This window comes from Etheostoma spectabile, chromosome 5 (genome assembly GCF_008692095.1).
Source record: "Etheostoma spectabile isolate EspeVRDwgs_2016 chromosome 5, UIUC_Espe_1.0, whole genome shotgun sequence".
NCBI classification, from domain to species: Eukaryota; Metazoa; Chordata; class Actinopteri; order Perciformes; family Percidae; genus Etheostoma; species Etheostoma spectabile.
In genome coordinates this window covers 17109038-17123250 of record NC_045737.1, presented here as the reverse complement: position 1 = coordinate 17123250, position 14213 = coordinate 17109038, and the positions used below count along the sequence as shown (strand labels likewise).

General features: G+C 39.1%; 1 protein-coding gene across 2 annotated transcripts in view; it reads right to left on the bottom strand.

Annotated features, from left to right (window-relative positions):
- ksr2 (kinase suppressor of ras 2) overlaps window positions 1-14213 on the bottom strand; it is a 101126-nt gene that overhangs the window by 56554 nt on the left and 30359 nt on the right. For both annotated transcript variants that reach the window (XM_032515195.1, XM_032515196.1), the window contains one exon: window positions 12775-13276. In XM_032515195.1, the coding sequence (XP_032371086.1) occupies window positions 12775-13276 (502 nt within the window). The remainder of the gene's footprint in view (window positions 1-12774; window positions 13277-14213) is intronic.

Here is a 14213-nt window from a genome sequence, read left to right as displayed (position 1 = left end):
TCTTTTCAGGCAAACGTGCAACCCTCCCCTCCCTTCCCTCCCTTCCCTTCCACCTCCGGGCATCTTTAAACACTGCAACCTGAGTTCCTTTACGGCAGACCGCGCCTTCATTTGGTCTCCAGGTTCCCTCTCCACCATCACCAAGGTCTAGGCTCCATCGTGGAGGAATATGTCTGGCTTCCTTACCCCTTTAAAATATTTTTAACGATGGAGTCTAATACCCAAAGACTGTACATTTCTTATTATGTAAATGTACAATAATTCTTTGCCTATCTGAAATTAAGTCTCTCTTGATTGAAATATCTCCATTGCTCCATTGTCGTAATTTTCTTTTACCACTGTGATTTAGATGTTTCTAATTCTCAATGTGTGCATTGTACATGTAAATTCTCAAGATTTTCTGGACATGTACACAAGAGTTGAAATGAAATCTTTGTGTACTAAAAAACACATAATCATTGTCTGATGATTGTCTTATCATGTCCCCTGCCTCTTTCTCTTATCTGTCACGTGTGCACCAGCAGGTCTGTCTGTATACTTACCCCAACATCGAATTGAATAAGAATTTATTTTCTCAATTCAGTCAAAATGAAACCATAACTCAAACCTTAAACTCTCCAATCCAAGTATTAAAGCAATCAGATTGGAAGCGAGAACAGCTATCTGGCCCACAGCCTTGTGGGTTAAATGGTAGTTGAAGCATATGCAGAGCAGTAAATGACGAAGTGAGCCTAAAAGAAAGAGCGGGTCAGGGACAATATAGAACCTGGAGCAGATATCGTCTGTCTCGACTTTCAGAGAGATGAAAGTCTCTGCTAGATGCCTGAATGATGAACAATGTTAATAACTTAATAAATGGTTGTTGGACAATAAAACATTCATGCTCGACTGACGGCAGTTCAGTGTTTGAGCTCCCAGTAAAACAGATTGTAATGAAACTTTAGGATTTATATAACTGAATAAAGCAAAACAAGAATTCCATCAAACTAAAGTAAATGCCACAGTATAAATGCTATAAATCATTCCTGTCTCTTTCTCAGAGATCCTTTTTTTATCTTCTTAGATAAGAATCACACAACTTTTGGGGATAACTTCTGATCCTACTCAAATCCTGTTATCCGCCACACCCAGCTCCCACTTGTTCACAAATTACCACAGAAAAACCATCAGCCTAATAAATCCATTCTCCACCAGCAACAGTGGCATTTGGGCTAACCGCCACTCCTAAACACTCATATAAATTCATAATCATGCTCCAATTTCTGGGCCGCCGGCAGAGGCTGTGATGAGCACTCATTAAGGCCGATAGATGGGTGGATGGATGGAGGGGAAGGTTGGCAGCATGAGGCTATTAGGGGTCTGGCGTTGACATCCCTTCTCACCTAACTTGTCATTAATGGCAAAGGGGCCAAAGCCCTGATTAACATGGATGAGCTTTTGTCCGCAGAGAAAAGAAGATACATACTCACATTCCCCCTTGAGGCACCACCAAAGCCGTTGCTTCCTCTCTCACACACACATACATCATCTCACTGCTCTGACATGGTTTTGTGCAGTACACTTAACTACACAGTGGATATCCCACGCAGCAGACCATGTGGGACCAATAATCCTGCGGGGTCAGAGGTCGCCAGCTAATGTGACGACGTATGGGTCCAGGGTAAAGGCGGATCTGTATCTCAGCGGATTGTCTGGGGAGCAGCTACATCGATTTGACGCCGGCTGAATTTTCAAAGAACACTATGAGTTTTTTTCTTCACAATAAAAGGCAATAAATGTGTCTTCGGATTACAGATCACTACATGAAACAGCTCTGCACCAATAAGGAGTCATTTTAGTCATGGAGTTCCTGCATTTAATTGTGAGATTAATTTTACTTTGTGATTTACTTTGTGTTGTGTTTTATATGGCCAACGATAAGAAAAACAAACCAAACTACAGTCTTTAAACGTAACTATAATACAGCTGCAGAAAATAGTTGTCGCTGACTGGTTATCAGATCCCATATTGGCCGGCTCAAGCATAGCTCCAGCCAACAGTTTAGTTCCCGTTCTAAATCAGTGCACAAGTGTATCAAACTGCAGGTAACCATAGCAATGGCACTTTTGATTCAATCGATGATACCAGATTAACCTGTTTCCAGACCTCTGTACCATCGCCTACATCCCAGATTTGTCCAGCAACCAAAATGTATCTTAAATTGTAGGGGAGGCCGGGGATTACTGTAACAATGTAGATGTCATCTTCCTAAACAGCTAGCAAGCTATCTAGCTACAAGATTTATGGCCCTATTTTAACGATCCACTTTTGCTAGTTTAACAGCAAAAAAAGGGTCAGTGCGCCAGGTGCCTGGTTCAAAAGGGTTATACTTAGTGTCTTAATTAATCTTAGGTGTGTTTTGGGCATAACATGCAATAAACCAATCAGAGTCTCATCTCCCATTCCCTTTAAAAGCCAGGTGCGTTTGTACCTTGGCACATTGCTATTATGATGGCGAATTTGTTAAGCAGGAAGCTGAGATTTTCAGGAGAAGAAATTGATCTGCTCGTGCTTGAAGTAAAAGCGTCCAGGCAGATCATATAGTAATACTATTTCACATTGTAATACTTTTTATTAAATTATTAATACATTAGGTGAGAAGTTGTTAACTACATTGAGTTTTTATGTAGACATACACAGGATTGTACTGATAATTTACCTGGGAGAGATTCATGTCTATCCAAGCCAAAGTGCTCCAACTATGAGTCACCTGGAGAAAATGAATGGGACTTTAACTGAAGCTGAACCAAGGGCACCTCAAATTGTTTCTCTCACTTTCCACTTTTACAGAACTTTTAGTACTTGTCCATGTTGGCATAAAACTTTACCATCAAAGTTCATTCTTGACCTTGGAATCCCAACTCAAAGTACACCTACTACCTTTCACCAGTGCTTGGAACCATTTCACAGGGCTCGATCAGTAGATAGAGTGGTAATTTATGTTTTAATTCATTGATGTGCCATTACTGCATTGTATATGTATTTTGTACTTCATTCCATGTTAGTATATAGCTCAAACAATTTTAAGACAGCCTCTCTTTTTTCCTTTAGTCATTGCCATGAAATAATCACAATATGTCACTCCGAGGTATCCTAAACTAGAAAATAATGGCCTTGCTTCCACTTGTACAAACACATTAATGGTTTTATTTAACTACTATTATCTACCGGCATTTGCACATTTGATCATAGAGTTTTACTTAATTAGTGAATAGGTCATCTTTTGTGGTAATTGAAACTGGATCAATTTTACTCCTGTGTTTTCCAACAATGGCTATGTAAACAAACCTTCAACAGCACCAGACAAGAAAACATTAATACCTGTATTTAGTTGCGGGTCTACTGTTATTTGCTCTTGTATTAAAACACCTAAAAGATTAATTTGAGAGTAATAGCAGTTACGGTCCAGTCAGTGCAGGGGTTAACTTTGTTTATATTTGGTCACAGGTTGATCACAGGTTGTTTCCTTCAGTATGTACCACCTCATAGCTGCCCATTCTCTCTCAGTGATATTCAACGCTTGATCTCAGTCAACACAGCCACAACTTTATCAGTTTCCTGCGCACCACCGAGAAAACTAAATCCAATAAAAAATGTATTTTCTGTCTAAATTGGGAGATGTTACTGATGACGGTGAAATAACACATTGACAGGTTCTCAAAAGAGATACATAATGAGAGGGGTGAGGACAGAAAGAAAAAGGAAACAGAGAAAGGGGAAAGGAAAAGGGGGTAGAGAAATATATGATGTGTACACCAGCTCAGTGAAAGCAAACAGCTAAATTAGTCATGGAATGGATGCAAATTTGCTTCCCCTGAGCGTTCAATGGTAGAATTACCCTGAGAGAAGCAGAGGGTGAATCATGCCAACCCCCGGTGCCATGTGATTTATTAGCAAACATCCAATTCAATAAGAAAGTGCTTAACATTCAAAAAGCTGTGAAAGTCTCATAAGGTGGCATTAACTATATGATATTACCGTTTCCACTGGCAGAGGGGAAGAGGCCGTGGAAAAACCTTCCAGAACGATCTTGGTGTGACAGGCCAAGTGGGACTGTAACAGACTGAAAACTCACTTGGCCTTTTCCACGCATTCATGTTACTACTCATTAACATAGACAACAAGATTTATTAATTGGCACTCCAGTCCAAAGGGCCTCTCTGCTTTGAAAAGGGCACAGAGCGAGAGACAGATAGACAGAGACAGATGTTGAGAAATACAGACAGGAGAGCAAGAGAGGGATAGAAAGGCTGCAACATAGGCTAACTGAAATTTCTGCCTCACTCGTGGCTAGAAATTAAAGTTTAAGTGGTGCTGGGTATCCAGTGCACTTGTGTTTAGTAACTAAAACTATTAGCTAACTAATCAGTATCTCTCAGTGCAAGAGTGCAACGGATTAATCTTGAAAGAGAGATTAAAGTATGATTAGCAATCATTTAACTGTGTCATGAGCACAGTTGGTTTGATTGATTTATTGATTGTGTTAGTTTGTAAGCCTATACCTGTACTATGTGTGTGATTGAGTGTTTTCTGGGACTAAGTGGGATGTGTAGGAATTGATTGATCACAGAAATTGGTTTTCACAATTTAACGTCATATTAGTAAATGGGGAAAGGATGGGGTCCTTAAGCTATTAGCCCCTAAGTGATGTTAGATGTTGATGAAAATATGTTAACACATACAATGTTCTGTCTAACTTGAAAACATGAACACAACAAGGAAAGCTTAAAATAAAAAATAAAACTTTTTATTTTTGGGATTTCAAAATTGATATCTGGATGTAATCAATCATGTCAAGTTGGGTTAAGATTTGATGACATTTTCACAGGGGCACCGGCAGATGCATCAGTCATCACACCAAAACAAATAATATTAATATTGATACTGTATTGACTCTATACAGGTGTGCTCTTCAACTCTTTCTGTAGCAGATCACTCTGGGAAATGGGTGGCCGATGATGTGTTGAGAGAAAGTCCATGTTTTTTTTCCATTGATGACCAAAAGATTTCGTGTTTAGCATGGCGAGCAACTTAGTACTCAATTAAATTATCCTTCCTGTTTAGGTTAGGTAGTTTTAAAGTAATGTCTTGTGTTTTAAGATCCAAGAGCACACCTTATTTCTTGATTCTTGGGATGAAATTTAAATATTTTTGTTGTGTGATGGTTGTGTAAGAGTCTTTTACTGGCCCTGTTGTTGTGAATACTTCATTCTTGTTTTTCTGAGAAATCACTGATTTCAAGGATGAGGAATATCTGTCTTTCTAGCGACGCACTGATGTGAAAATTGTGGCCAATACCAATAACCAATATTAATATTGGTGCTATGGCCTATTTCGATATTTACCGTCAATATGTCTGTATAGAAAACACATTTTTATGATAATCAAATAACTTTTGTGATTTATTTTCAGAAATGACAGATATTGGTTAACTTTACCTGTGTGCAAAATAAGACTGTCATCAGATTTTCAAAAGAAAAAAATATTTAAAACAAAAATACATTTTTATAAAGGATGCAAGTGTGTCCTGAATTCACACTATAAATAAGCCAACCCTGAGTATTCTCAATAAACATCTAACTCATATGAGACCAAGTCACCATATTATGTACATTTTACAGCATGAAACTTTAGTACAGTAGTACAGTACAGTAGCCTTAAATGGCCAAAGCCAAAAGTGTTGAAAAAGGTAAAATGTGAAAATGGAGCCAGAACAAACTGGACTGAACAGACACTGGCCTTTGCAGTCTTCTGAACTGTAAGTACAGCAACAAAGTACTGTAACTGCCCAGTACTTTAGGGTTAGGCCTAAACCTTGGCCTTCCGGGGCTTTGGAAGCAGACAAATGTTGTGCTTAACAAACAGGAGCATTTCTGCTCTCTCTGTACCAATCCTATTCCTCTTTTTACTGACATCATTTGAAGCGGCGAAGAATAGACGTTCACTATTCACGCTTGTACATGGAGCTGACAGAAAACAAAGCATTTGATAAGCCATAGTGGAGCACAATATATCGGCGGCCGATATATATTGTTCACCACTATGGCTATCAAATGTCAACATCTTCTTGCTTGTATCTATATAAGGTCAGCTCACATTTTAGACATATCAGCATAGTTAAGTTCAGAAAAAGGGCTTCTTGGTGAAACACTCTTCTGACAATGAATGTTTATATATCTTTCATTTTGGTTTCCTTTGCTTGCCATTGATTAGTGGTCTGCACTGTTCAAGCACAATCTTTTTATTACAAGTTTTTTCTGCCTGAGATTTGTAGTAGAGAAAAAAAACAAGGTACATAATATTAGTCAACCACTCAAAGTAAATCAGTATTTACATGTAAACAATAGTCCCCTAATGTATATGCATATTTACTGTGAGTGTACACTTTATGACTCAGACTAATTTAAAACTAATTACTTCCCTATATTCCCTATATTAAACTTGGCAACATCCTTGGACTCAGCATTTTCTTTTTGTCATGCTGGGAAACAACTCATTAATAATAGGATGGGGAATGTGTTTTGCTCCTTAGTCATCAACAATTGATACAGATGGTACAGATGTAAACAGCAGGGGGACTAAACTAATGAAAACTAATACTTGCTTCAGGTTTTGAATGTTATCAAAAATCTTTTGGAGCCGAAAAAGGTAATATAATAAAATACAACAATACAGATGAAGATTTTTTTGATGCAGATTTTGTTTTACTGTCACAACCAGCAAAGTAAAAAACTGTGATCTTAGATGCTAACGTAACGTAAGGTTGAAGCGAGTAGAAGAAATAACAATCTTCAACCAAGAGCCTGAGTCATTACCATCGGGACAAGAAAAATCTGCAAAGCTTATTAAGCACAAATATATTTAAAATAATTATTATGTCCACAGACAGAGTGAAAACGGTGATGGACATTACATATAAACTAAACATGTATTCCTCTTCTTAAATTATTCCTGGGTTAAGTATAAAGCTCCATTAAGCAATAGTTTTGAAGAAAAATGTGGAGCCAGTACTGCTCTACAGCTCTGTACTGCCTTCTGGCCAGTCACTTACCAGACAAAAATTACCTTATCTGCCATTGGAACAGAAAATATGCGCTATTTGATAACGTTCTTGAAGATCCCAATAATGAATACTTGTCCTTTCAGTATTCTGCTAAAATAAAACAAACTGCTTGTTGAATTTAAAACAAATGAAAGACAATCTTTTCCAACATTTTATTGAACAAATTGAACTTTGAATTGAACATAAAAGGCAGCACTAAAAAAGGATGATGGTTACATTTCAAAGTGCAGTTTTCTACTGATATTTTCTTTCATCAAAAAAAAAAAAGGCTGAGTGTCTTTTGTCATTGGCAGTTAATATCGCGATGACAAAAAAATATTATATATTGTGCAGCCCTAGATGAAACACAACTATATATATTTGGATTTGCACTTTACAGTTGTTGAGAAAGGAGATTAAAATTTCCCCACACAGATGAAAGTTTGCTTTCTTATCTTTCTTTTGCATTACAATTTCTCAAGCAAAACTGGACGCCTTTTCATCTCAGGGTGAGGCATTCTTGGAATTATAGATATTACTGAACACATTGGTAAGGAGGCAATTTGCTCATTAATTATTTGGAGGGATAGAAACCAGCCTGTGGTTCACTGCAAGCTGAAAGGAAAACACATTATCTCACAGGCAAATGCATTAAACAAAGAATCACAAAGCTATCAGAAAGAAGATAAGGGTCCGTAGAGGCAGATCAGAGTATTTGCTGAGTTTATACAATAAAAGCGACTGGAAACAATTTTTGGAACATAATTGCCGAAAATCTCCGTTACAGATACACATCTTGTGCAGCTGAAGACAAATACACATTGAAATGGAGGATACTGTGCTTTAGAAAGGCCATTAGGATGGCCTGAAAGCTCTTAATGACAACCTTAGAGATAAACCACAATGTGGCCAACCTTAATAAATGTTTTGTTATGTTTTGAGTGGCTTGATTACTGCAGTTTTTAAGACTGTGGGAGGATACCTGCTTGAAGGGACATGTTTACAATCTGTAAAAGATCACTTATGTTTTCAGTGATGTATCGTTTTCTAATTACCTCTGTTTTTTTCACAGATATAGTGGTTAAAAACCACACAAGAATGGTCAGGGAGAGCAACATCATTCACCGCAACTTTGGAAATGTTCAGACCTTTAGAGATAATTAAGTCCAAGATGTGACCCTTGTTGTGAGTGGCCATAGTCACATGTTAAATTAGCCCATAATTATCAAAGATACAGCACAGTTCCTTTGCACCTCTATCCTCAGGGTTGTCAACATGAACGTTGAAGTCACCACTAACAATTACACAGTCAAAGTGAACACAGATCATAGACAGCAGTTCAGCAAAGTCATCAAAAAAGGCTGCACAGTACTTAGCTGGTCTTTTGATATTTAGAAATATAGCTCTAGCAGTGGACCTTAGCTGAAGAGCCAAATACTCAAAGGAAGCAAAATTTCCAACAGATATTTGCGTACATAGGAATGAGTCTTTAAACAAAAAAGCGACCCCACCTCTTCTTTTATTAACTCTGTTTTCACTCATAAATCTGAAGCCAAGGGGGGCTGACTCAATGAGAACAGCAGCCCTGCTATTCTGATCCTGCCAAGTTTCAGTTAAAAACACAAAATAAAATCAAGATTGTGTTGAACAATAAAATCATTGATTAAAAACAATTTACCTGCTAAAGATCTGATGTCTAAAAGATCTATTATTATATTATATATCTATCTAAATTATCTGCCTTGTTTTTTGTGGCAGGCTGTAGCTGACGAGGAATGAGCACTAAATTGAATATGTTAGCAGTTGAGTGTTTCTTATTGTATTGCTGCTTCACCACTTTGTGTGGTCTGTTTATAATATCAACTGGAATGATGTAGCCGTTTTGTGGACTAGTAGAGGAGGAAGAGGTTATGGAAGAGAGCATCTGGGAATTGTGTATTTGGGATGTGAACCATCAGTTATTCCTCTCCGTTCGCAGGCCATGGTGCAGTCACCAATAATTATTGTGGTTAGGGGGAAAGTGGACAAGGAGGTAGGGAATATGGCGGAAGCTCCAGCAATCCCAGTCTTTGGGCACAATCCAGGACCGCCAGCCGCCAGCTCCGTTAAGGCGTCGAAGCGATTTAAAAGGCTGAAGGTGGGAGGCAATGTAGAAGGCGATGGAGCCTTATCTGAAGCCCTCTTACGGCTGCTAATCACCTCGGTTCAGGGCCCCTTGATGTTCGGTGTAGAGCAGGATGATGGGCGCTGGGTGGTAGGCAGATGGATCCCAGTTTCCATGTCCTGGAGGGCCGCCGTGAGAGATGAAATCCAAAGTGAGCCACGTCCAAGCAGGTGGTTGGTAAAGCATCCTTGTTTTTTTTGGTCCGCTGAAAGCCTACAAGTCTCTTCTTTGAAATCTGCAATTTCTTTGTTTGAGTTTTTGAATAAAGATGAAATCTTGCATGGAAATGGGGACTTGCCGAGTGTGGGAGTAGTCATGGAACTAGCGAGTTACCTCTAGCAAGTTATCGGTAGCTTAGCAGCATAGCTTAGCTGTCAATCAATCAATCAACAGGTAGAGGCTGCCTAATAACCTCCGCAGTTTGTCCTTTGGACAGACAGTTTTCAGAGACACCAGGGTTAAACAGCTGCCGGCTAGCTTAGCCACAGACAAGCATAGCTTTAGCTTGCTGCAACAATCCTAACTTGAAGTCCAACGTGTGTCTTTAGAAATTCATCTCTCATAAACATTTGTAGTTCTTCCGTCCATTAAAAAATGTTAAAGACATAAAAATCCACAATGTAGTCCACAAAAACGCTGTGAAAAGCTTTTTTGTACACTGTAAAAAACTTTTTTTGTACTCAACGTACGCTGTAACGTATTTTCCCCTCTCACAACAACAACATGAGGGTGCATTAGGCTCATAACATTTTTATTTAATTAACACTATTTTAAAATCCAACTTGCTTTGATTATCAGTTACCAATGTAATTTCTTCAGTTTTCACAGTTAAAATGTCAGTCATCTATCAGTGCCAAAACCAAACCTCCGTTTCCATTTAACATGGTATGCCGGGCATTCTTGCACATTTAGCTAAATAGTCTTTGTGCCGTATTATGCAGTGATAATGAGATATTAGGGCATATCTCAGGGAAAAATATGTGTCATGGGGTCAGAGGGTAATCCCTAGTTATTGTGTCCTGGCCACAGTGTCAGGCAATTAAGCAAGAGAAAGTGAGGACCTAAGGAGCATTGTGAGCTAATTAAAATCACGAGGATGGTAATAGGGGGAAATATGGGTTGTATGGAAGGAACCAGGTTTCACAGAAAGCCATCCATTAAAGTGTGAAATAGCCTTATGTGTGATATTTTAGTTTTTTTCAGGGTTCAGGGTTTGCTATGGTGAAATGTTTGCATGTTGTTTTTCATCCAAGAAAGGCAAGGAATCTAGATTACAATGCAGGATTTAAACTTCAGGTATTTAATATTGCGTCAAGGAAAAAAAACAGAAACCAACTTTGCATTGAAGCCAATAACCTCTCGCATACAGATACAAAACTACAATGACGAGTGCCTCATGCCAGAACTGAACCACCAACTTGATGCCTGCCAGCACCATCCTCCAACCAATTATGATGTATTAGGAGAGGTACTTGGCTATCAGAGAAGCCAACAGATCTACCCTGTCTCAATGAGTTGCAACATTTCCAGGCACACACAGCCATTGATTAGAGGGGCTCACAGCCTGCGGTCTATCAGCGCTCAGGGACCGGTAATCAATTCCCTAATGCCATTTGAGCCTATTCACTGCAGCTATGATCCAGTCCAATGTTCAGCTACAGATGCACACACCCACATGCACGGACATGTGTGGATGTAGTCCTGTCGGCAACCAAGCACACACCAAATATAACCCAGATGGCCATCGTAAAAGCAGAGGACAACTCCCAAATATTAACTTACCAAGTGTAGCAGTGATAGGGCACTGTCACCTAATGGCATTATCAAAATGAGAGCAGCTCTCCTGAGGCAGACTCTGGTTCCTGATTACCTAGCCATGGTGGAACCTGTTCATGGTCAAATCTGATCAGCATAGCACCAGACACAGGCATGACTGGTCAGGAACTCAGCCCAGAGGCCCCTTATCCTTATCTCTAACGACAGGCCGTTGATTCTTTATGGGCAATGTTGTCCTCCCAGGAATTAATCTGATCGGGCTCTGGTGGGTGATTATGTTCTAATAAATCTGAAAGGCTGAAAGGAAAGGTGGGGACCTAACTTCCTTTCAGTGCTACTTGGATCAGATGGAATAATGTTGTGAAACCTTGTACAGATCAGGGAGAGCGAGGACTGAATCTGTGAATATTTGCTTCAGGCGGGCAATCTGCTGTAATTGACTGACCAGTAACAACTTGGAATATTGTCTCTAAGAAACTTTATAAACAAGATAATTGACAGTCAAACAAATGTGTGCAATAACAACCACATAGCCTCAGTCCTAACTTACAATAAATGGCATAATTCTGTTGTTGCTTATATATCATCTTTGGTCTAAGCCTATGTACATACATATACTATATACTTATGATGTGCTCGCTAATAATATTTACGTCATTTTACCTAATGGGATACTTTGCTGATTTTATTTCAGACCTGTGTCATCTTTGTGTAGGCAGTGGGTTTATGTGAACAGTGTGTGGCTTCACTCCGTGGCACCAGTGCATGGGGCTCGGAGCAACCGAGGTCTGTGGATCTTAGTGGACCTCCGTGGTGTATTTCACACAATCCGGCAAATCCCGGCAGCCCCATTCTTCCGCACACACTTTAATGCAGGACTTCTATTTGTAATGGAGTGTTTTTATAACATTGCATTGCTAATTTTATAAAAGCAAAGGATCTGAATACTTCCTACCCTGATTATATTCCTATAATTATTGTTATATCTAATGGGGGGTGCGCTGAAATTATAACAAAAGACAAAAAGAGAGCATCATTAATAATCGTTTTATCTTGATTATCTTTTTTTCATAATTGTTGGAAGCTAAAATCGTAATTGAAAATAAGATTTGAAAAATCGCACAGCCCTACTGATCAATGAAACTGTGAAAATGTGATTCTTCAGAAGAAACTGACATATATTTAACAAGTGTGTGGAGCTTCTATATCAAACATAATATATGTATGTGCTAAATTAACTAACATGACTGAAGAGTTTGTAAGGATCAAAACTAATCATTTTTTGTGTGATGATAATGATAATAATAATGAACTGATAATTATCATTACAGATGTAAACACACCTTTGACAGCATCAGAATACATTAATCAGGGCGGCCAGATAGCTCAGTTAGTAGAACGGACGTCCATATATAAAGGTTTATTCCTTGACGCAGCGGGCCTGGGTTCGACTCTGACCTCCAGACCTTTGCTGCATGTCATTCCCCCCTTTCTCTCCTACTTTCATATCTTCAGCTGTCTGGTCAAAAATAAAGGCCGATAATGCCCACAAAATGTCTTAAAAAAAGAATAAATTAATAACTTCAGACCTGTTGATCGATTTGAGAGTGAAAGCAGTTTCCGATCCTTTGCTCAGAATGTTGTTGGTGCTTTGACCTTTATGTTTGCATTTGTATCATGGTTTGGGCTATTCAGTAAACACAGAGCACCAACTGTTTGTCATTAAAAAAATCCAGAAAGGTATACAACTTACTTTGGTGTCTGTGTGTCATCCAAGCGGTTCCCCAGCTGGAACTCGTGGGACTTGCTGCGGTGCAGTGCGGTGAAGCCTGGCAGCAGATGGATGAGCTTGCGGCTAGGTGGAGGTGGCGTGCCCGGGGCCTTCACTTTGTTTCTACGCCGCATGGGGGGAGTGCCAGGCGGCGTCATGGTGTTGACCACTAAGGGAGTCCGAGGAGGTGTGTGGCCAAAATGCCTCTGGCGGGGTGAAGGGGGCAGGGAGCGATGACCATAGTCCAAGGGAGGGAAGAACCCGGTGGCGGGGCTGTCAACGGTCAGTCGATCAGCATATAAAGGGGGGGCCAGGGCCTGGGGGCTGTGGCACATGTGCTGGTTGAACTTGGACTGGACTTTGGGGCTTTGGGCGAGCTGAAACCGGATCCACTGACTGACCTCTGGCTGGCACACCGGAGTGTTTTCTTTGCCCGATTCAGAGGTGGGCCACTGGATGGACCAGTCCTGCTTCTCCTGGCTCCCTGTTAGAAGAGGACAGAGATAAGGACTCATTTAACGCCACCAGAACACCTGGTTGTGACAAACTGTATACAACGCATATTCACACTATTACAAAAGAACATACAGTATGTTCTTGTTTATCTTCAGTGTAGCCGTGCAAAAAAATTGTTTAGTTTAATTTGTCCACGTTTCGAAATATCTGTCTGTAAGCTTTCTGCCTCAAAACCTATACAATGGAGGTAAATGGGGTTAGGATAACTTTTTGATCAATCTATTGATAAAAAATTCCATACAAAAAAATCAAACAGCAACATTTGTCCCTTTAACTCTGGATAATCCATAGACCTCAAAATTTCATTGGAACAACTTTTTACTGATGAATTATATATATTGTATCTCATAGGTTTTCCTCTTAACTATTGATTGACCTTAATTATTTATTTTTTAATTATTGACTTTTTTTAATTAGTTGCATTAGTATATACTCTGTAGCAATTTGAGATTGCTGAAGTACAATACAAATAAAATGTATTATTATTATTATTATTATTATTATTATTATTATTATTATTATCTCTATTATTAATTAGTCACTATGACAACTGTTGAAAACGTGTCCTTATGTAAAAAGATGTTGCTGTTGAATTTAACAGATTTTAAGCATTTAAAGTATCTCCATTGTAGAAATGTCATGGGGTGATGTATCAAAACCTGGGCAAATAAAACCCAAAATATCTGCATGTCTAGATACCACTTGTGGTGAGTGAGAAAATAGTAGTTCTTTTATATAATTTGGGTGAAATTTTTTTGGTGTAAAATGGTGTATCAAGTGAACTCAAGTGGTTCTTGTCATGCACCTAATACTAAAACATCCATTAGCCCTACTTCTCGATTGCAGCAGTAAGAGTAATCCTGGCAGCAGGCAGACATTTACGCCCATCAAATGTACTCAATTTG